At 46.7% G+C, this 25,261-nt stretch overlaps 1 protein-coding gene across 2 annotated transcripts in view; it reads left to right on the forward strand.

Annotated features, from left to right (window-relative positions):
• ARSK (arylsulfatase family member K) overlaps positions 1 to 25,261 on the forward strand; it is a 1,332,773-nt gene that overhangs the window by 407,019 nt on the left and 900,493 nt on the right. For both annotated transcript variants that reach the window (XM_069627648.1, XM_069627647.1), the window contains exon 4: positions 2,938 to 3,220. In XM_069627648.1, the coding sequence (XP_069483749.1) occupies positions 2,938 to 3,220 (283 nt within the window). The remainder of the gene's footprint in view (positions 1 to 2,937; positions 3,221 to 25,261) is intronic.

Raw genomic sequence — 25,261 nt, forward strand, 5'->3', positions numbered from 1 at the left:
TATATGGAGTTTGGCTGCCAGGTAAGATGCATTTCTGTTTGAGACCGCATTGTTGGTGATGCATGCACTTTTAAAGAGATTCTTTGCAGTGAGAGAGAGCCAGTGGAGATTACATAGGATAGGGGTGATGTGGTTGAATCTGCAGACACCAACGATAAGTCGGATGCACCATGGTGGGCAGCTTTGAGGGAAGCCAGGTGCATGGCTGGGAGCCCGCAAGGAGGGCGTTATCCCTGTCAATGTGTGAGATGACCAGTGCCTGGACTACTGTATGGAAGTTAGTGAGGGGGACGAAGGGTTTGATTTTCCTAAGTGTGGAAATTTGGAGCCAGGTGGTTTGGGCTTTCTTGGCCACATGTTTTTGGAAGGAGAGACCACTATCGACAATGACGCCTAGGGATTTGGCTGAGTTGGTCAGCTTTGCGCTGAATCCATCTAAGTTCATGTTGTCAAGCCAGTTTTGAACAATCTGTTGTTTGGAGGGGGTGCTGAAAAGGACAAAATAAGTTTTGGTGGGGTTTAGTTTTAGGTAGGCAGATGTCATCAACGTATGGATGGTGTCCAAGCAGCCAGAAGCAGAGGCAAGAGATGTCTTGAGGGCCAGTAACCTTAAGGTACAGCTGCGTGTCATCAGCATACTGGTGGATAGAGTTGCTTGGGTCATTTAAGAGATTTCCAGGGGGCTCCATATAAAGGGTGAAGATAATGGGTGAGAGAATGGAGCCCTGCGGTACCCAGCAAGATACCGGTAGCCATCTGGACCTCAACTGCCCCATTTGGATGGCTTGGAATCTGCTGGCGAGGTACGAGGAGAGCCTGTCAAGAATTTTTCCTGTGAGCCCCATTCTGGTGGTGCAGATCTAGTTGAGTGTGGGGTGGTCGACCGTGTCGAACGCTGCTGAAAGGTTGAGGAGGCAGAAGTCGCCTCTGTCTGTAAGATGAAGTGCGACACCCAAATTGTGGCGGTTTCCTTGCTACATTTGGGGTGGAACCCTCATTGGTAGTCACGGAGAAGGCCGAGTTGGTCGATTTTGGCCAGTAATTGGTTGACTACAGCCTTTTCGATGAGTTTCCCTATGAAAAGGAGGCTCGCAATGGGTCTGTAGTTTGCTAGGCCGTTACGATCGAGTGAGGGATTTTTCAAGAGGGGTAAATCAGCCCTGTTTTTAGAGAGTCGGGAATGAGCCTTCAGCGAGAGAGGCATTGCCGATATTTAGGAGTGTGTTGAGGGCACAGCCTTGGAGCTGTTTGATGATGGAGGCTGGGGGTGGATCGTCTGAGTAGGCTTGAGGGATGCAAGGGTGTCAGAGAGGTCCTTAATGGTGAGAGGGGTGAAATCTGACCACGGGTGGAGTTCCCGGTGCAGGGAAGGGAGTGGCTTCTTGAAGGCCTTTGCAGAGTCGATAAAATCCATGATTTTGGCAATTTTGTGGAGGAAGAAGCTGTTAATGCTATTGCATTTCTCCAGCGAAGCCGGGACCTCCGGGTCCATGGTAGACTTAGCGCAGTGGCTGGCAATGTCAAAGAGGGTGCTGCTCCTTTTAGGGGCACCCTCAATTGCGGTGGCATAATACGCTGATTTTGCATCAGTAATCAGCTTTTTGCGCAAGGTTCGCAGGGTTTTGAGTGAAAAGAGATTCTCCGGATGGTGGTGTTTATGCCACTGTTTTTCCAACGGCCTGATCACCCTTTTGTTGGCCCTGAGGTCAGGAGTGCACCAAGGGGCGGATGGTCTGGCCTTGATCTGTGTGGTCTTTTCACTTGGCTTCTGCAAAGAAAGAGTTGACACCATGTTAGTCCAGTTTTGAAATCACATAAAATGTATATTTTCATACTTTTATTGTACTAACGAGAAGAATTATGCAGTGGTGGAACAATACATGAGGTTTCAAAGCCGGCTAGACCTCTGCATCAGATGGTGCACAGGTAAATAAGTAGTAAAGAAACACAATCTCTGCAATTCATTCCCATAGCAAAAACAGGATTCTCAAATTAAACATCATTCGGTGAAGGAAAGGTATGCCTGGAAGGCAGTCTTGGGATGACTACCTTAACAACAAGTCCACAAAACCTGTAGCAGGAAACCGATAACAGTATCTACAGAAAATAGTTTCCAATTCAAGCCATGTTGGAAGATGCATTTAGAGGAATCAAATACTATTCACACATACTGCTACATTTCATTTGATACCAATATTAGGCACTGGCAGTATTAATGGGTGTTCCAGTAAATTCAAAAGAGTATTCTTGTTCTTTTAGAAACATATTGAATTCACAGCTGGAAAGCAGGTTATGTTTTGCGTTTGCCTCCTACCGAGTCAAAAATGTGTTTTGCAGCCTCTATGAAGTGCCAGGAAAACGATATCAATACAAAGAAAAAGAATCTTTTGTTATCCAGTCGTGATTTTTTTTTTATAGAACATGTGTATTCACTAAATTTTAAAAAAGCCAACCTATTGGCTTTGACAGTGTTTTTTTTTAACATCCTAGCTTAACTCAACACCACGTTAGCTGATTGGGTATAACACCGTGGAAAAACAAAAGCTTTGTGGTTGCCTACAAATAGGCACTAGGAGTAAAAACAGATTACCAATACTGTACAAGAAAGAGAATTTCCTTTCCAATTTAAGACATGCTATTCATTATCTAGGCAATTCACACCCACGGTTCGCAACGTGAAAAAACACTCCAGAAAGACGTGGCAAAGGGCATGCCAAGTGGAGCAGAGCCACCCTCTTTGTGTTCCTCTATGACTAGTAGTAACCCTGGTCCTGCCCAGACCCTTCCATCTTGATGCTTCCTTGACGTTAGTCCACGTATTTCTAAGAACACTCCAATTAAGCCCTTCTGAAGAGATGTTGATTCAATTTGTGTATGATATACTTTTTAAAGAAAAGGTTCTGAGGAGGTGAATTTTTGATTTTATCTTCATTGCAGTAATCGGGTGGAAGCATGGACAAGGGATGTAGATTTCCTTCTTAGGCAGGAAGGGCGGCCGATGGTCAATCTCACAGGCGGCCCTTCCACCGTCCGAGTGATGGAGAAGGACTGGCAAAACACCGACGCAGCAGTCAACTGGATCCGAAAGGAAGCAGTCAACCTTTCTCAACCGTTTGTCCTTTACTTGGGTTTAAATTTGCCACACCCATACCTTTCGCCGTCCATGGGTGAAAGCTTTGGATCATCTACATTTCTAACATCTCCCTACTGGCTCCAGAAGGTATGTACCTACCTTGCCATCATAGATTTGCATGCATGCTTAATTATGTGTTTTGTGCATATATTGTATGCAAGATAGTTCTTTTGGTTCGAATATTATGTATATACTAATGGTTTCAAATGTGATTGGAATTTAGCATACTTTCAGAAATAAACAATATTTTAATAGCTAACTGGTGACTGTCACGTTTCTCAAACTTAATTTAAAATTGATTTGCATGTGGTTAATGAATGTTAATTAACGTTTAAGAATATTGCCCTACTAATTAACTTTGAGTGGTTTGAATTCTATTTTTTAGTAGTGAGATCTTTGTTGCTTTTGGCATTATTCCCAAGTTCCTTACTGAAGTACGGGATCCCCTCATTGTTATATTAATTATTATTCTAATGCAAGCCACTGCATGCATATTGTTTCACGGTTGATAATCGCAGAATATATTCTTAGATGCAAACAGACAGATTGACTGTTAACGTGTATTCCTTGATCTGATTAGTGCAATGCCAAGCTGTTCTTCGCCGATTCCTTCTGGCGCTGAACTCCAGCCCTCTTGTGTGTTCCAGCCCCTCCCCCCCCCGTCGTCCAGGGGGTCACTTTCTCCCTCCAGTGTTATAAACAAAGCGTCACCTTCAGCTATTGAAATTATTTAGTTAATAGTTCAACTACTAGAAAGTTAAATTTACACATCATATTTTGTTTGTCAGGTATTTTCATGAACCACAAACACAGAAAATCTCGTTTAACTCTACTGAACTCACCTCACAATGTCCTTCATCTTCATCAAGTTATTTGTTCCAGCACAGATTCTACACATTTGCAGGTCTTTCTTGTATAGAAGGGAATTACAGATCATTTTTGTTCTTGGGCGTGTTGCCTCTCTCTCTCCCTCTCAGTCCATCAGCTGCTTGGACCTTTTCGGAATGGAATCAATGGCATTACATTCACCATGATTTACTTCTCAAATGTTTTCAGGGTGGAGTCACTTTGAATTAGATTATCAGTTTTTATCAGGTAGAATTTATTTTATTATTTGACGCTTTGGCTTGTCATGTTGAGTCGTTCCAGTTAAGGGCATATACATATATAGTTGTACACTGATGTGGGCGCAGACAATGTGGAACAATCAAGCTCAAACTAAGGATAAAAAGAGAAGAAGGACTTTACGACCTGTCGGATCCTTCATGGAGGAGCCAGGAAATTCTAATGCAGCTTAAGTAACGGAGACGCTAGGAGTACAGAGGCGTCCCCGGTAACTCTGCTGTGGTTCGACCAGAGAAGAAGGCAGAGGGCAGGACAACCAGCCGACACTGAGAGCTGGTGTGCGCAGAGAACTGGTAGCGCACCGTCCAGAAGCGTTGATGCCGTGGTTCCTGGAGAGACCATGAGAGGCCCTATTGAGGAAGAGAAGCCCACGGACAACTGGAGATTGCCGGTAAGAAGCCTGGAGAGGTCCGGGTAACCAGAACGGTTGGTGGGAAGGTACAGGTTTGGGACCCACAACAAATAATAAACTGCATCCAAAGTCATCCTCTTAGTAACAGTACCTGGCTATATAGTGAACCAGGTCTGCGGCACTAAGAGGAAAGAATGTTAAGTGTCTGTGACCCAGATACTTCTGTGAGAGAAGGCCAGTGGAAAGGAAGGATAATCCTTGACATTGTGAACATAGTGACAAAGGACAAGGGAAGGGAGTCATTCTCTTGGCATTGCAAGACTTCTAAGAAAGACAGGGGAAGGGAGTCATTCCTCCTGGTATTTGCGAACATTGTGACAACATTGTCAACTTTGTGACAAAGGTCAAGGGAATGGAGCCATTCTAAGAAGCCAGGGAACGGCCAGGGGAACAGAGTCATTCCCCCTGGTGTTTCTGAACATTGTGAGAAGCCTGAGAAATACCAAGGGAAGGGAGTCATTCTCTTGACATCAAGCTTTTGGAGTTGGAATATTGCCTTATTTAGTGAACATTCTGAGGAGCCTGAGGAGCCTGAGGAAAACCAAAGGAAGGGTGTCATTCTCTTGGTACCAAGGCTTTTTAGTTGGAGCTTTATTTGTGAACCGAGACTTTATTTGTGAACTGAGACTTTTCAATCTGGAACTTTGTGTGGTGGTTTTGAAAGGAACTGCAACCTGGGGATGGGAGTCATTCCAGCAGGACATAGTCCCTCCAGACTACTGGCATGGCAGTCTGCCCTACAGAAGAAAGGAGCCATTTTTTGGCATTAAGAATACCACCAACCTTTTAGTTCAGTTAGAAGTGTAAGGGAAGGAAATAGGTTTTGACACAGGACGGTGGACATGTGGTTACATACATTCTTACACTTCCTTAGTATTGAGTTGAGGCAGGGAAACCCCTCTTAGTAATATGGTTGGTAGGTTGTTTCCCCTTTATTTTCTGATAAAATAAAAGTCTTCATCAACAAGAATGCCACATGTGTGTCATTCTCCTCCTTCCACACCCTTACACTAGCACAGTATCAATATCGATCCAGATAGGAACATAATTCCGAGATGCATTACTAGTGCTTCAGATCCCTACAGCCATATGCCACAAGGTCTGGAACTAAAGAGTAGCACAAAAGTGTACCCTGTCATGGTGGGAATGAGAGCGAAGGTAGCAAATCATGAGACAAACAAATTCAGTTTTAATGCTGTGTGAATATAGGTTCTGCTTTTTTATTTTGTTGTCATGTGATTATTCAACTTTCAAAACATTTAATAGTTCAGCCTGTATGTTATGGGAAGTAATTATGTTGCATATAATCATATTTTCTGTGTATGTTCCTCTTGTGATTCATTTGTATTATGTGAACAGAACTTGACAGTTATTGAAATGAGATTTGTGCGAGTCACTATTCTGGGGACAAGTGATGTTGAACATCATGGGCTGTTGTGAGGAAGGCATAGTATCAAACAGTGAAGACAGACACAAGTGATCAAAGTTCAAGGGTGTAATTGAACTTCAATGGGTTTTTTGAACGCCTATCTAACCTAAATCTAAAGATGGGAGCAAGGTACAACCATCAAATAGTAATAACGCAGTCCTAGTCGAGTCTCATGTCAAAATAAAAGGGCCTATACTAATGTACCTATTGCCAATCCTTACTTCTAAATATAAAATGGTGTGGGACAATAATGTATGCAACAAAAAAAAGTGTTCAAGAAATAATATGCCAGGACGGTTGAGCAGTTGGCTTCCCTTCCCAATGTTTTTAGCACGGGGTAAGGCGGCAGGTCTGAGCTTTGCACACACTCTGACTTCTCGGCCATGAGGCTACAGTTCAAAGCATTGACATTGGGGCCTTCTTCCAAAGCCTCTTGTCCATTAACAGTCTCTTACTGCACAGGCCTGTCACAACAAACATATCTCACAGTTCCATTCCTACTAGGATTTTGACATGTACAAGTTCTCGCTTCTAATGTTCATCATGGTCTCCCTCTATCAGGTGCGGACCCCCTTTTTAGCCCAATGTTTACACTTGGTCTCCCTCGTTTGGGCTCGGACCATGGACCTCCCTCTTTCGGGTCTCGGATCCTCTTTTATTCACAATGTTCACAATTGGTCTTCCTTGTTCGGGCTCGGACCATGGATCTTCCTCGTTCGGGCTTGGATCCTGTTCATACCAAAATCGAAGACTTTCGAATGTGCAATGGGTTTTGCTTGAACCGTCGCAGGACCCGTTCAATTCACTTCACACACTGTGCTTACAATCTTCTACTTTCATTTCTTGGCAGAATACCTTACAGAGACCTTTGATTGAGCACATTCACGGTGCCAGAACACTCTGTCAATGTTATCGCATCTTTCCTTCTCAAGTTCAAACATTTATCAGCAGTTTAGCTTCCACCGCTCGATATACAATGTTGCTGCTGGCAACCTTGACTTCAACACAGACCGGTCTTGCATCGGTCTTCCCAACTCACCGGCTGTGTTGATCTTTCTGATGCTTCTTTGCTCTTGGAGCCAAAGACGATACCACTGTGGCTGCTGCTTGGTTAGTTATGCGGGATGGCCCCCGGTATCTCTGACACACAATGCAGGATTCTTCAGTCTGGTCTCCTGGTCTTAGGCTTTCTGCCTCGAAGGTTTTGTGAAAGTAACGGTTTCTTGCTGAAAAGGTCAAGGGTATTTCCCTCCTTGCAAACCCCTCCTGGTTTCCCGTCTTTCTCCCCTCGTTCAGCTGCCGACTCGAAACTGCTGTTCCTTCGTATGCTTTGCCTTGCTCGGAGGGTGTTTTTGTACTCTGCCTTTTATCCCAGTGGGGAACTTTAATGGAAGTCAGGTGTGAGTAATCGCCAGTAATTGCCTGACCTCACCTGACCATTGTAGTGGGACATGTCAGGTATACTGCTCCGGTGTGAGTCTGTTTTCTCCCAGAGCGGGCTGTCTATGTGAAAGTGTTTGAGAAGGGAAAGGGAGGTTGGGGCGATAAAGTGCCCACGTATTTTACCTGGTAGGATGGGGTAAAGGTGTTACAAGCGCAGGGATACCGTGTCTCGCCATCCGGTGTCCCACTCCCACTCCCTGAAGACGCCAAACCCAGGTGATCCTCCCGCACTGGTCCAACCTCAGGAACTGTATTAAAAAACGAAGGCCATTTTCTTGCTACCTGGATGACGAATCCCCAAGGACTAGTGGGTGAGACACCTTCTGGTTTCTCACACTGTGACTTGAAGATGGAACTATGGAAAGCTACAACCATGTGTAGCAAGGAAAGATGACTTTGGCCATCATGTGGCAGGAGCTTTCTAGAAGGAAATGGTCAGGTGATGTGTGTGGGGGACATCTGTGCCCACAACAGACTTACCTACCCATCTTTGTGAACTAGACAGTGGATGGAGGTCGCCTACCCTAATTGTAATGCCTGAGTTTTGATTCCAGAAGATTATGGAATGCTTTTGTCCAATTCATGCTGGTCTGACGTATAAAGGTTGAGTTCTGGAGGGTGCATCAGGTTTTTGCAGCTTTGTCCTCATAGAACGAAAACATTGTTCTGGTGAATGAAAGACAATGGGCCTCATTACGAGGTCGGAGGTAAGGGAAAAACGATGCTGGTAAAGGATTACCTAGTGTACGGGAGGGAAAGCCCAAATACAGCTCAGGACAAAGGGCTGTCAGTGACAAAAGAACACAAGGGGGGTTGTCCTGACTGGAACAGTCAAAGCTACTTGCAAATTATTAGGATGCAAATAAAATGTGAAGTGTATCTGGACCTCTGTTATCTCTCTTATTTGTACATATACAGGGGCAGGATGGGAGAGCACCAAGGAGAAAGAGTATGCCACAAATACTTTGTTAATATGAAATTAGGAGAAATTATAATTTATTATTTTCACTCCTCAGTCTAATATTTACTATTCAACAAACACAAATTGCATAGATTCATAAGTAATACAGGGATTACATAATACAATTCCACAAAACGAAAACAGATTGATGCATAAGTGTACCATCAGGTGACATTCTAAGAAAATGAGCCTATATACACACAAATGACTTGACATGTTTAGTGCATTTCATGTTCTTCTCATTGAGCACCATTAGATGGTGATGAAAACGTGTACCTCTATCTAATAGGACCAACAGTGCATATTTGTTGTTGTAACAGTGGACCTTGAATAGGTTTAACAGAAGCCAGGCTAGAGGGTGACCAAAATAGATCGACGTCATAGACATAAATCAAAGCCAATTGTAAAAATGGGACCTATTGGACCCAAGGTGGAGCAGGGTCCCTAGACGTTTCGGCTAAACAGTAGATCACAGCCTTCTTCATGGATCCAAGGTTTGAAGAACTGGGACGTTCGGTGTAGCACAGCTTCACTCTGTGCTACACCGAACGTCTAATCGAACGCGTCTGTTGCAGCTCGCACTATACAGACTTGAACGGTCCCAGTCCATCGTGGTCCTTCAGTCTCAGTAACCGGCCACTCGGGCCCCTCGATACCTTGACTGCCCAGGCGCCGGGGGCATTTCTTGCGACTCCAGGGGTTCTTCAAACCTTGGATCCATGAAGAAGGCTGTGATCTACTGTTTAGCCGAAACGTCTAGGGACCCTGCTCCACCTTGGGTCCAATAGGTCCCATTTTTACAATTGGCTTTGATTTATGTCTATGACGTCGATCTATTTTGGTCACCCTCTAGCCTGGCTTCTGTTAAACCTATTCAAGGTCCACTGTTACAACAACAAATATGCACTGTTGGTCCTATTAGATAGAGGTACACGTTTTCATCACCATCTAATGGTGCTCAATGAGAAGAACATGAAATGCACTAAACATGTCAAGTCATTTGTGTGTATATAGGCTCATTTTCTTAGAATGTCACCTGATGGTACACTTATGCATCAATCTGTTTTCGTTTTGTGGAATTGTATTATGTAATCCCTGTATTACTTATGAATCTATGCAATTTGTGTTTGTTGAATAGTAAATATTAGACTGAGGAGTGAAAATAATAAATTATAATTTCTCCTAATTTCATATTAACAAAGTATTTGTGGCATACTCTTTCTCCTTGGTGCTCTCCCATCATGCCCCTGTATATGTACAAATAAGAGAGATAACAGAGGTCCAGATACACTTCACATTTTATTTGCATCCTAATAATTTGCAAGTAGCTTTGACTGTTCCAGTCAGGACAACCCCGCTTGTGTTCTTTTGGTAAAGGATTACCGGCATCGCTAACCACTCTGGTCCATTATGACCTGCCAACCCGCTATTAGTGGCACCGTAAACAATGGTGCCTCTAATAGCGGCATTAGCGCGGGCACGCGACCATACATGCCGGCAAAAGCGGCATGGTGTAAACAGTAGCTGAACACAAGTCAGGTGAACATGCAAATAACGGCCTACAGAAGCCCGAAAAGTACCTTACCGGCATGGAGTAAATACCGCCATCGCGAACCACCCGTAAACGACCATGTGCAGTGTTCCCAACTGCCACAGGTGCACACAATCATCACAGGTGGAGGCTATGTAGACTGGGCCAGCACAAAAGGAGCACACCCCACCCCTTCCCACACCCAGTCACACACCAAAATGATACCAATACTAGCAGCAATGTTGGGGCTGGAGGACATGATTGCAGTGGAACTCCAGCAACAACAACAACAGGCAGCACAGAGGAGATGCAGGAGGAGAAGGAGGGCGAGGCAGGTACAGCATGCACCACCAGTGCAGGCAGTTGTACCACACAGGCAGCCCCCAATCCCTCGATTCAGAGCCAGTCCATTCAGCCTAACCCCTGAGCAGATCCACACCCTGTACCGTCTGGACCGGGACACCATCACCACCATTGTGGACATGATACATAACGACATTGCCAGCCTCATAGACATCCATACCGCCATCCCCCCTCTACTGAAGGTGGTGTCTGTGCTCCACTTCCTGGCCACAGGCACCTACCAGCACACAGTAGGGCAGATGCACAGCATATCACAACCATTACTCTCACATACGCTGAACCAAGTGCTCGATGCTCTCCTGAGGCATCCCAGGTTGCATTGGTGCCATCGACTGCACCCATGTTGAATTGGTGGCCCCACATGCCATGGAGGTAGTGTACCGCAACCGTAAGTTATACCACTCCATTAACGTGCAAATGGTATGTGACTCAAACAAGATCATCACACATTGTTGTGCCCGATTTCCCAGATCAACCCATGATTCAATGGTCATGCGGAACTCCACGATACCATGCTACATGGAGCGACACGCAGGGCAATGATCCTGGCTACTCGGTGAGTTGCATGTCAAGCTCATGGCAGTGTGATGTGGGGAGATGATTGGGGAGAGATGCATACTTCACCTGGCTGAGATGGGGGGGAGAGATGCATACTTCACCTGGCTGAGATGGGGGAGGGGGGAGATGCATACTTCACCTGGCTGAGATGGGGGAGAGATGCATACTTCACCTGGCTGAGAGTACATGAGAGGATGGACCATGCTCATACCCCCAAAGCAGGCCAGACTGGACATGACACCTGACACCTAAATGCAAGACGTAAGCTGCCCTACTATGAAAATGAGGCAGTGCTACAACTATTACATAGCCATCAACATGTACACTGCACATAATCAGACCGTAGCCCCTGCAACACAATGCAGCGACATGCAGTTAGTATGGCTAATGCACATGACCAAATTCCATCATCAAAAAGGACAGTTGTCCATTACTGCGTACAAAGGAGTCACATGAGGGCAAAATACATGAACCCATTCCTACACCAACACAGAGGTCCAGCATAACAGCATGGCAACATCCGCCGTGGAAAGTGAGATCATTAAGAGTCAAAGCATACAATTGACTACACATCACTTAGATCATGGGAAGAACCGGCGTGGACAACCACAGTGCATGAGCACTCATAAGGAATAGGACACCCCTGTGCCCACTAGACGATGCCACGCACACCTGTCGATCAGATGAATTCACACATTGCAGTTATTTTATGTGGCTCTATTTATGCATGTATATGTGGATGCAAACAGGAAATGAATGCATGCTATTGTGTCATTGATACAGGTCTCATTTGATGTAATCACTTACACATAACCATTGTTGCACACATGCAGGTTATGCTGGCTATCCCTTGAAGAGGTGGCTCCTTACTCCTGTCTGGAACCCGCAGAACAGGCACGAAGAGGACTACAATCGTGCGCATACACGTACCCGTGTGGTGATTGAGCAGACATTTGGTCTTTTGAAGGCACGGTTTGGCTGCCTCAGCAGGTCTGGTGGGGCACTCCTGTACGGGCATGAGAAGGTGGGCAAGATCATCATGGCATGTGTCATGCTACACAATATGTGCATCAGACGGAATGTGCCTCTGCCCCCTGACGCTGAACTGCAACCACCTGACGAGGGGGATGAGGAGGAGGAGATGGGGCTGCACTTCAGGGAGGTAGCGATGCACAGGAGGGACGTGCCGTGCGGCAGACTTAGATTAACCAATGTTTCAAACACACATGGATGCGGAGTGTACCATTGAGGTGGGACTCAGAGCACTAGGTGTGTCAGGGACATGGACACTGTACACTGTTCACCAATAAAGCACATGTACACAATAAGCAATGTCCGGTCATGGGAATTCTCATTTCACAACAGGTGTATTGAACAAATAGAACATAGAAAGTGCACAAGCCCTCCACCCCACACACCCTCTCCCCCTCCCCATCCCCCCTGAACTTCCCCACACACCCTCTCCCCCTCCCCCTCAACTTCCCCACATACCCTCTCCCTCCTCCCCCTCCCCCTCAACTTCCCCACACACCCTCTACCCCTCCGCCCTCAACTTCCCCATACATTGCATGCACCATTAGTCTTCATGAGTTCCGAAAGGCAGGCTGCACCTACACCCCTTGTCCACTGCCAGCATCAGGTGGACCCCTGTCTGACCTGCGCAAGTTCCGCCCAGACCTACGCAGGGGGATGGTCTGAGTGGAGCTGGCATTTGAGGAGGTGCCAGGTTGTTCAACTACCTGTGTGGGATGCAGGGACTCCAATGCTGCCACCACGTGGGTGAGGACCTGCCTCACAGCTGCCAATTTGTTGCATATGTCTTTGGAAGTAGACTCAATGGCAGATTTGAGGGACGCTGCACATTCCCTGATATCCTCCCTTGCCTGGCCACATTCAATGATGTGCTGGGTCACCAGCCCTGTCAGTTCCTCCTGGCGCTGTTGGATTACCCTGATCCCCTGTTGCCTGTCCCGGACACTAGTGGATGTCGAAGGTGGATGCAACATGGTTGGTGCTTCATGCATGCTCGCCGTGGGGCTGAGGCTCCCTGGCCATGACTCCACAGCAGACAGCTCATGGCTGCTGGAATTGTGTATGCTGGGTGGGGAGAAGTGGGGTGACTGCAGGGGGCCTGTAGCGGTAGGTGTGCCAGGTGTCGGACTATGTGCTTCATCATCTGACACGGCTGCTGTGGCAGCTGCCTCTCCGACAGTACTGCTGACAGTGGATACAGTGCCTTCAGCCACTGGCTCCTGTGTGGTGGTGGCTGGCGTGGGAGCTGTGGTGGTGGGCATATTGCACATTGGTGATGTAGGTTCTTCGGTTGTGTTGGGCTTGTGAGATAGTCCTGGTTTCACTCTTGCCCTTGATGTTGAGGGCCTGTTTGCTCCCTCCATGCCCCTGGACTTCTTGACTGGTGTCGCAGGCTGCTCCGTGGGGTCATGATCATCGCTGTCAGATTGTGTGCCTGTGGGGGATGAGGAGAGGGAGAGCATTAGTGATGGGTGTACGTGCATCAGGCATGCATTGGGGTAGCAGTATTTCCATGGAATGGCGGGTATTTGCCGTTGGAGCAGTGACATACAGGTTGCTTGCCTTTTGGGTGGGTCATGCAGGGATGCATCTGGGCTGACACATGTATGGGGTGCATCATGCATGTGGACAAGATGGTGCTGTGCACTGCCTGCAGGCAGGTTTGCGTACATGTGTCTGGTGGTCCCTGCTTTGCATCATTACACTGTCAGTTCGGGGGGACATCTTCATGGTTTCCATTACACTGGTTTATTTGGGACACCTACCTGCATCAGCCGATGACGGGGCTCCACGCTCCATATCCCCCAATCCCTCAATTGCCTCCATTCCCATGGTGCCTGCACAAGTCTCCTCCCAGCGAGTCATCTTTATGTGTGAGCCACCTCCACCACCTGTTGCCATTCCCTGGCTACGGTTTGCTGAGATGATATTCCGGACGCGTAGCCGCAGGTCATCCCAGTGCTTCCGGACATCTTTCACTGTGCGCGGGGTGGTGCCAACCACACTCACTTTACGCGCCACCTCCGCCCAGATTTCTTTTTTGCGTAACAGTGCCGGTCGGCGTATGTCATTGGAAAACACAACATCCCCATTTTCTGCCAAGGTGTCCGCGAGCATGTTGAGCTCTTCTTCGGAGAAGCGCTCCTTGTGCATGCGCACAGCACCTTTTTTCAGGGCCTTGGGCATTCTAATATGCTGCTAGTTTGTTTTGGGACAGGTGTGGTGGTGATGTGGATCCTGGGTGCAGAGGATGGCAATGGATTGTGTTTTTCAAGATGGCCGCCGTGCTCTTTCCCGTTCCTGTGCGGTGACGCTACTTCCGGTTCTGCCTATTTGCGGTCACCGCTATTAGCGCGCTGATAGCGGTCACCGCTAATGCCGGAGCCATGGATGGCGGTGGTGCTATCTGCACTTTACTCGATGCAGCTAAAGGGCGATTTTTGGGTCTTTTGCAGTGTGGCGGTAAGGTCATTACTGGCATGGCGCAAAGGTTGTGCCCGTGAAGTCATAATAGCCCTCTAATAGCGGGCTCTAGGCTACACGGACACAGTATTTGCTCCATGCCGGTAAGGACCGTAACTTACCTCCAATCTCGTAATGACCCCCAATGTGCCTCATTGCGAGTTTGCCAGTCCGGTAACTACGGTACCAGTAACCCTGCCGGTGCCGTAGTTACCGGACCGGCAAACTACGAGTTCTGCTTATGGGCACCTTTTTTTGCCCACCAGGTACCGGCAACCGTGAGCAGACACTGCCAGTAGCACCAGCACCATTCTGAATGGTGCTGATGCTACCGGTCTCCCCATTCACATTGAGCCTGGCAATGGGCAAAAACAGGGTCCGCCAGGGTTGTAATGGCCCTGTATTTCCCCATTGCCAGGGCTGGAAAAATGTGCAAGTTTGGCGGCAGCCTGCCGGTTTTACCGGCAAGGCTACCGCAAAACTTTTAATGAGGCCCAATAAAGCTGTCTCTCTCTCTGCTGTGATCACAGAATAGTTTTGTGAGCTTGATTGCTCTGAAAATGTGGTGCCACGATTCGGATTTGTCGTGCTCCGAGGGAACACTGGCAGCTTGCAGACTGCTTTGTCCCGAATCCCTCCAGAACCAACAGAGCGCTAAGGATTCCTATTTAGAACTCCAGTGGAGAGGTCGGCTGGAGGATGAATGTTAGTGGTGCATCTCCGTAACCACAGACTGAACGTTTATTAGTAAGCAGCAAGACCAGACATTAGGGGGATAATGCTGGCAGAAGTCAGAGGCTCTCCCAAAAAGGCCAATGTTCGACTGATGATCCGATAATGGGTACAAGGTTAGGGAAAGCTGGAAATAGACTGTTGGAGGCAATACTTGAAGAGGAAGTGGTGCCCTACAAGATGGACAACATGGAGAATTCCCTAGCCCCCATGGCCTGCACATATTTAAAGCAGGAAGGCCACTGGAAAACTCCTTCTGTAAGCACAAAACAATAATGAAGTAGGATGCATACACAACGCAGAAACAGTTTGATTTAAGATGGGTCAAGCAAAGCGATTACCCCAAATGCCTCAGCATCAATTATGCATGGAAGCATGGGAGCCTATAGCCCCAATAATAGAGTCCCATTTAGAACACAGAATAATAGTACAGACAAACCTCCAATGCAATACCCCAATCTTGCCCACAAAACCAGGGCGAGAGACCTGCAGATATGTTCAAGACATGAGAGCATCCAAGGTATTAGTATTACTGTTCTTCCTAGTAGTCCTGAATCCAGAAACCTGTTTCCTTAATGTGTACTTTCCCCTATGACTTGTCAAGCACTCTGTTTATTCCCAAAGTTAAGTCCACGCTCAATAAATACCCTAATAATAATAAAAGCATACTTTCCCGTGTTCCTCTGACAGCTACACACTTTACAGTAGTAGACCGCTGTTCTGCATACTTTTCCATACCCATATACTCGTACATAAAGGGTATTTATTTGTATTTTCCTGCCGAGTGATCAGATACACGTGAACTCCCCTCCCACTAGGGGCCCCAGAATATCCCTCTCTTTTTTTCCCCAACAACTGAAAAAACACTTAGCTGATGCCAAGTGCCCCAGGTCAATCATTTTGAGTGCAGTACATATATGACCTCCAATAAGTGTCTTCTTGCAATGAAGCACACACACGATACACAGGTAACTGCATTACCCCCCAAAGGACATAATGCATAATGAAAATTGCAACTGTGCAGGGAATTGTGCAGGGAAAGAGTTCATCATTTAGGACATGAGATCATATAGGTGACAGGAAAATAACCCATCGACACACTCCAATTGAGGTAGGTTGGTGAACGTATCTAATGGTGAAAGGAGCAGAGCAGCAGAGTGCACATCAACAGGACAGGTCACCGCAAACAATCAGAGCGAAGATGCCTCTTCACAAACAAAGTTCTTATAGCTTTCTAACACATACAATCTTATGGGAGGGGCATGCACAACAGTGCTCAAGAAGACAATTGAAGCATGTAAACTCGCGGCTTCCTGCTAATCTTACAAACTTCGAAGGAGAAACCACATTTCTGTCATTTCTTCTGCGCTCGTGTGGGGTGGCCCATGTGAGATGTGCAGCTGCGTATGCTACAAATTACATATGGCAGCTTTATTTAGCTTCAACTGCAGAGCAGCGTAATCCAATTACAACAGTACTAAGTATCAGAGTTCAGGTTCATAAAAATAGGCTAATTGTGCATAGCATGAGTAATGCAGCGAGAGACTCCTCGCTTATGTGTACTAAGCGGAAATACAGACAGCAGAGAGAGCACCTAACAGAAAACATGGAGTCACATCTCTGCCCAACCAGAGCACACATACATTGGCCTGGCCTAACTACATGGCAGCTTCATATTGGTTTGGGTCTTTAAAAAACATTTTTTTAAACAATTTGTTTATTAGTTTTACAATAACAAACATCCCAACAACATAAGATTCCAGAACAGACGTCGACCCACAATAATCATGAGACATTGCTTTAAGGCATTATGCAAACCAAGAGAGGCAGTACACATTTAAATTATAACTTAAGATTAGTCACCCAGAAATAAGCAAGTATTGTACATATGCGCCCATACCTCTGGTGGACAGGCGTGCAAGTTCATGGTGCAGATACATGCCTATTGATTTGATTTTTAAAGCATTATCACATTTCTTCAATTCAATTTGCTGCATAATATCTCATAACATGCATTGAATTTTTATTTTCTGCCATGACACAGGGATACAGCTTCATAACTAACTCACACACAGAAGGCGTTTTGAAGGTGCATGAGAACCAGACCATGCAGAGATGAGAACTTTTTGGCATTGATGGGGTACTGCAGACAATGCATGCTAGGAAATGTAGAGATAGTAAAACCATTACATCAACTGACTAAAGTGAGCACCCCAGAAACCTTGCAATGGACAGACGAAAAAGATACGGCTTTTGAAACAGTAAAAAGAGTTCTGGCAAATGGGCCAGTTTTAGGGCTGCCCAATTCTAAAATGAAATTATCGTTATATTGACCTGAAAATAATAGATTTTCACTGGCTGTTCTGACACCAACAAACACGGATTGAAGCAGAGACCAATACTGTACTACAGTAAGACATTAGACCCGGTTGCATCTGGAATGCCCCAAGTCTTAGCCGTAGTGCAGCAATGCAAACGCATAGTATTTGTACCAAATGACATTAGCCTTACTGTTGCTAACAAAGACACAACGCATGTGCCTGTCCTGACAAGCAAAAATAGGAAATGCAGTTATCACACTAACGCACAGCCCTGTCTTGAATCCAGCTTCATTGTTACCCACTTTTTTAGAAGGAGAGCCACATGCCTGTGAATCCACATGACGGTGCAGCAATAACTAGTGAGCTCCTACAGCCCAGACAGGACTTACTCGACACTACATTACAGAACTCTGAACTGGTTTATTTTGTGGACTGGTCTTATATCAGAGACAAAAAAGGTTGACTGACAGCTGGTTGTGCAGTTTGCTCCCCCACGGAAGTAGTAGAAAGAAGTGCATTGCCCTATCTGTTCTCATTACAAGTAGAAAAGTTAGTAGCATTGGCACATGCCCGTAAACTGGCAGAAAAGCAGTCATTCAATATTTACACTTACTCAAGATTGGCTTAAGAATTGCATATGGCGTCGGTCAGCAAAGAGGATCGCTGACGTCCTCTGGTTACCCAATGAAAGAAAATAATGTACAAGCCATTTTGGATGTCCTTATGCTACACCTTGTCACTTAGCTTTCATGAAGTGGCCCATGCACTAACCCCCTAGCGATTACACTTTCCACAGGAATGCGTTAACAGATAATGTTGCTAAACAGGCAGCTATTTCTGACTTTCTGGCTGAATGTTTTAAGAATCAAAAGTATGCCACAAACTACTTCCTTTGACACATTACAGTAATAAGATTATATTCAGGATGCTACTCTAGGATCAGAAAAAGACATTGTGCCTCATTACAAGGTTGGCGGTAAGGCAAAAATGATGCCGGTATAGTAATACCGGCATCGTTTACCGCTCCGGTGTATTCCGACCTGCAAACCCAATATAAGCGGCACCCTAAACAACGGTGCTGCCAATAGCGGCATAGGCGCGTACACGCGCCCCTTCGTGGAGCAAATACCGCATGCCGGTAATAGGGGGACATCACAACCCACGTGGACATGTAAATACCGGCATCGCGAAGCCGGTAATCACGGGCTGCACGATGCCGGCCATACAGGCATCGCGGACCACCCGTAAACAGCAATCAGGATACAAGGCAGCTGCCACAGGTGCACACAATCCCCACAGGTGGAGTCAATGGAGGCTGGGCCAGTATAAACTGAGCACACCCACACACCACACCCCTTCCAACACCAAAATGCTACCACTAGCTGTTGCAATCATGGCGCTGGAGGACATGCCCATACTGCTACAACTACAGCAACAACAGCAACAGCAACAACAACAACAACAACAACAGGCAGCACAGAGGAGACGCAGGAGGAGAAGGAGAGTGAGACAGGCCCAGCTATTACAACCAGCACAGGCAGCAGTGCCTTGTAGGCAACCACCAATCCCTCGCACCACACCCAGCCCTTTTAACCTAACCCCTGAGCAGATCCACACCCTGTACCGGTTGGACCGTGATACCATCACCACCATAGTGGACATGATACAGAACGACATTGCCAGCCTCATAGAAATACGCACTGCGATCCCCCCTCTACTAAAGGTGGTGTCTGTGCTACACTTCCTGGCCACAGGCACCTACCAACATACAGTGGGCCAGCTGCATGGCATTTCACAGCCACTATTTTCATGCATGTTGAACCAAGTGCTGGATGCCCTCCTGAAGCACGCAAGCAGCCACATATCCCTACCACGGACTGCCCAGGAGATAGCCAACACCAAAGTGGGCTTCCATGCACTGGCAGGCATGCCCAATTGTGTTGGTGCACTCTACTGCACCCATGTGGAATTGGTAGTCCCCCATGAAATAGAGGCGGTGTACCGCAATCGCAAGCAATACCACTCCATCAATGTGCAAATGGTATGTGACTCCAGCAAGATCATCACACATTGCTGCGCCCGATTTCCCAGATCAACACATGATGCCAGGGTACTGCGTAACTCCACGCTACCCCGTCACATGGAGCGACATGCTGGGCCACGTGCCTGGCTGCTTGGTGAGTAGCACAACTGTACTATGGCAGTGCTTTGGGGTACTGATGTGTGGTGATGCATAAGGGGGGCATACTGCACCTGGGTGGGAAAGGGGGGCATACTGCACCTGGGTGCCAATAGCTGGTGATTGGAAATGCATGCAGAGCTAACCACTCCTGACCTGATCCAGCCAAACGGAACATGACACATCACTGGGCCACATATCACAATCAATGCATATCGATGACAACAAGTAAGAGGCACGACCAGGCCACCATGATGGCAAGCAATGCATGAATGAACAGGATGGCAACTGTGGCAATGTGGTCAGTGTGACCATGCATAGTGAGGGATGAACAGCATGAATTGGAGGCTAACCATTGTTGCACTACCACAGCACATCTGCCTCAGCATGCATGATTACACCCTGCATCATCTATTGAACGCCATCCAGACTACCACACCTCATGACAGTATAGATTGCATCTAGGTAACATTTTTGCATGCATACGGGGACATGTGCATGCCCACACCAAATAGCTGCCACCATGACTGTGCTCCCTGAAGGTGGCAGTTCAGAGTGACACACACCTATTTGTATCTGCTTGCAGGTGATGGAGGATATCCCTTGAGGCCGTGGCTACTCACCCCTGCGCGGAACCCGCAGAACAGCCATGAAGAGGAGTACAATCGTGTGCACATCCATACCCGTGTTGTGATTGAGCAGACCTTTGGCCTGTTGAAGGCGCGGTTACGCTGCCTCAGCAGGTCTGGTGGGGCACTCCTATATAGGCCTGAGAAGGTGGCAAATATCACCATGGCCTGTTTCATGCTGCGCAACATGTGCGTCTGGAGAAATGTACCACTGCCACCTGACATTGACATGCATGGGCCGGGCCAGGTGAGGATGATGAGGATGGAGACGGAGGTTAAGTAGCCCCCCTGCCAGTACGTGATGCACGGGATGGCCATGCTGTACGCCAAGCACTAATTCACAAATACTTCTGAAACACAGGGACTATGATAGACATGTGTCAGTGACACACTGGCTCCATGTGTACATGCACACTTGTATTGTTTGGAGTTGGCCACTGAACACCATCACACATTAAAAGTACATGCACAAAATGAAGAATGTCCAGCCATTGAATTTTTGGCACACAACGGGTGTATTTTTCAAACAGACAACAATGTGAACACTCCCCCCCAACCCCCAGTGGACTCCCCAACCCACCCTACAAACCCCAAATAACCCCAGTGAACTCCCCAACCCACCCTACAAACCCCAGATGTCCCCAAATATACTCTGAAGATTGTTCCCTCCGGGTCATCCGCACGGGGCTTGAGTGGGCAGAGGTTGAAGGGGTCGTAGCAGTGGACGTGTCAGAGGCTGGTCCCACGCCTGCCCCAAAGCGTGGCCGCTGCATTATCGTGGATTAAATCAATGCACCCTCAAGGACCAGTACCCTTTACCCTTAATCTCGGATATCCTGGAAGCGGTCATAGGCGCTGTGATTTTCACAAAACTGGACCTCCGGGGTGCCTATCATTTGATTCGTATCCGGGAAGGAGACGAATGGAAAACAGCATTCAGAACACCCTTTGGTCACTTTGAATATCTGGTCATGCCCTTTGGATTAGCTAATGCCCCAGCAGTCTTTCAACGATTTATGGACAGGGTGTTCTCTGACATGCTATTCCTCTTCGTCATTGTCTACCTAGACAACATTTTGATCTACTCCAAGGACCTTCTAAAGCATGAAGAGCATGTAAAGGCAGTACTACAACGACTCCGTGAACATAAACTCTTGGCCAAACCCGAAAAATGTCTGTTTCACGTTGCTTTTGTTCATTACCTAGGATTTATCCTTATATCACAAAGGTCAGCAATGTCCTCTTCCTCAACTGAAGTTTCAGTCTCAAATTCCTCCCCCTCCTCCTCACCTTTGTCTTTTTTCCTGATTTTCTTTCCTTCCTTGTTTCCTGGTTTCTCCTTTTTTTTATGAAGATATGGACGGCCACGAAAGGACGCCACCGCGGCACCATATAGGTAAGGTGGTGAAAGATCCTCCGTGACCGTCGGATAAGGGGAAAAAGCCAAAGGCACAAAAAACCCCTAGTGGAGGATTTCAGGTTGTGATCTGTAAGCAGGTTGGGTAAGCTTCACATTAAGGACCAATGTCCACAGAAACGGAAAGCGAAGACAGTCCAAATAGCAGGCAAGGTCGGTACACAGGAAGAGGAACAGTTCACAAAACGGGAGGCTGAGGCAGTCCAAATAGCAGGCAAGGTCGGTACACAGGAAGAGGAGCAGTTCACAAAACGGGAGGCTGAGGCAGTCCAAATAGCAGGCAAGGTCGGTACACAGGATGATAAAATGTTCCACAACAGCAGATGGCTGAGGCAGAACCAAACAGCAGGCGAGAGAAGGAAGGTAGAGCAGAATGGGAGTAGAGCAGCGAAGTAGACAGAAAAAGGAGGAGGGAAGACGGAACGAAGGAAAGAGAGAGGGAGAGAGAGAGACGGGAAGGAAAGGGAAAAAGGAAACGAAAGTAAGGGGAGGAAGAAAACTGCAGGAACGGGCAGGGGTAACACAGAGAGCTTCCAAGAGAGGCAAAAGCAAGCGGACAACCCGGGAGCGTTGCAACGCGTACGCGACCCGGAAGTGGAAGGCTAAAAGCTCCCGGTCGCGTACGCGAGCGGAGAAAGACTAGACCTGCAAACGCGCAGGGGAGAAGGAACGTGACGGCAGGATCTATGGCGGACAGTGTCGATACCGATCCCAGACTCGCCATCTACCCCAGGATGTGACAGTATGCCCCCTCCGAAAGCACACTCCCCCCGGCTTCCCTGGATGAAAACGGTGGAATTGACGTAACAATCGAGGGGCAGTGATGTGGGACTTTGGCTCCCAAGTATTTTCTGAACATGGGTATCCCTTCCATCTTACCAAATATTCTAATCTACCCCTATGATATCGTGAATCGCATATCTGAGCGACTTCATACTCTTCTTGTGTAGGGTCAGTAGGCAGATGATTGGGTTTAGACTTCCGGGACCAGATGTCTTCTACAAAGGGTTTTAACTGAGACGTATGAAATACGGGATGAACCCTTTGGAGACTAACAGGAAGTCGAAGGCGGAATGCAACAAAGTTTCCAAATGGTTTACATGAAGTTTAATTACCATCAAGTTCGTATTGTGGATTGGTACAATGCACACATTGTTTAACTAAACAATGGAAAGAAAACCCCAAAAGTATTCAATTCATTCATATTACAGAAATACCTAGATGTCACATGCACGGAGGAAAAGGCATTTAATAAAAGTTACAACGAAGAATGTTTAGCTAAAAATAAAGAACCCGTTTTATTCAGGGTGAGTAAAACAATCGCCACCTTTTATTGTATCAACACATTTTTAATGGAAAGAATTATATCTTAATTAAGTGACATGTTCCAACCACAGCTCTGTCTTTCTCAGGGTCCAGAACAGGACTGCAAGACTTGTCCTTGGACTCAAGCCCAGGGATCGTATCTCTCCAGCACTGAAATCTATACACTGTCTCCCAGGGATAAGTTCAAACCCCTTTGCATCGTCCACAAGGCCTTCTGGGGCCTGGGGCCTCAATACCTTCAACTCTCTCTTCCTAAATATCTTCCTTCTCAAGCTCTTCGCTCATCCGTCTCCAACTGCCTCAGAGTCATTCGCTTCTCCAAGCAATGAGTTGGTGGTAGATCTCTTTCTTCGGCTGGGGCCTCCCTCTGGAACAGCCTCCCTGCCTCTCTGAAAATTGAGGTGAACCATCTCTGGTTCCGGAAGCACCATCAAGTCCTTCCTCTTTACCTCTGCTTTTTCTCCTCCTATCCCCTGCTGAACTCCTGGCTGAAACTGCACTGGTCACCTGGCTACCCTATGTTCTCTGGCCCAGGTCCCCTAACCGCCAGTTGCACACCTGTGTGCAGCAGGGACCCCAGCCGGCCTATAGGACGGGGGGTTTCCCAAACAGCACTTTAAGATGGAATAGCAGCACACGTGAGATGGATGTGGATGCAGATTAATGCTCAAGCATCAAATCAAAAATGACAACTCAATGGTTTGGCAAAGGGAGTCTGTTTAATGACAAGTACAAAAAACAGGGAGTTTAATGAATATCCGCTGTTGCGTGATCTTCCTTCTCGCTTCACAACTCCAATGAACTTCATGAAAAACACATAATTTAAACTAAAAACTCGTCATCACTGATGTGTACAGCTTAAAAGTTGGCATGCACTTCTATTGGTTCTAGGAAGGTATCTTTAATATAGATACTATATCTGTATAGGGTAACGGAGTAAATGGATTGGGTAAACACTGTCAGCTGGGACATCTAAGCGCTACCTTAGAAATGGCTATTGTAGACGTCACAAAAAGTACGACGTCCCATTGGTCCTACTAACTATAGGACCCTAGATTACTTGGTCCACTATGATTGGGTTGGCACCAGCCCCACTCATACTTTTCCACTTTGCTTAGCAGCATGCAGAATGGTCGGCCAGGTGCAGGGTGCCCGTCAGCTCCCCCGGCCTTCCTCCAATTATTGCTACAATCAATCATCACTTCAGCGGACATGTGTCAATTATTTCACTGTGGTTCGCCTTGAGACTGCATCTTTGTTTGGAAAAAGTTCTGATATCTTTGCATGGCCCACTGCCATGCGTAGGTGTGAAAGTCCCCCTCTCCTTGCTTGGCTGGTCACGTGATTCAGACACCATAAAATTGTCTTATTCTCCATGTAATTCATGTATCTGATTTTCGTTTTGCCCACCACCTTCCTTTGGTTTCTTATCTTGACCTTTCTAAGCAGGATATTCTGTTCCTTGCTTCATTAATTGCAGCTACGGTTCGTCTATTTTAGCTGATACGACCTTGGCTTTTTTCGGCACGATTTGTCTCTGCTGAGTTTTGTTTCTGCCTTTTTATTCTCAATTTGTTAAATATGAAGCTCTCCTCGTGTGGCCTCTAGTAACCTTTGGTTGATTCTGCTTCTTGTGCATAGTGGAAGCATACTTATATAATGTGCATCTTTTGATGTAGATATGTATAGGTGGCGCTTGCCGCAATCTATCTTACTACTAAGCATAGCAAGCCGCACGATTTTCTTATCTTTCTTGCGGTTCCAAGCATATGTACATGCGTAAACTGGTCGAATGTCTTCGTCATGTTCATGGCATAAGCTTCTTACCTTTGCTATCATCCTTTTACTTTAGGTTTGCAATGTCCCTTATTCATGGCGTTTCGTCTCTTTTTATCATTCTCAGGTCGTCATATCTTGTGTGTGAGAGTCAGTCTGGGTTTTTGTGGCATCACCATTCGTCTTCCATTAGGACCTTTTTGGTTTCTTCAGGGACTCTACTCAGACGATCTTCATTCCGTTTCATTTGTTGACATGGTTTTCTCAATTGATACTTTACTGTCCATGTTTTCTTTGGTGTTGGTACTTCAATAGGTGCTGTTCTTCTGATAGGTACTGGACAGTACCCCACTGGAGCTCTCTGCTGGTTTATTTGCTCATCATACGTCACATACTTTGGCGTGAACGTTCCTGGTACTTCAAAATGGACG

The sequence above is a fragment of the Ambystoma mexicanum genome, chromosome 6p (genome assembly GCF_040938575.1).
Source record: "Ambystoma mexicanum isolate Mex_15411 chromosome 6p, UKY_AmexF1_1, whole genome shotgun sequence".
Classification (NCBI taxonomy): domain Eukaryota; kingdom Metazoa; phylum Chordata; class Amphibia; order Caudata; family Ambystomatidae; genus Ambystoma; species Ambystoma mexicanum.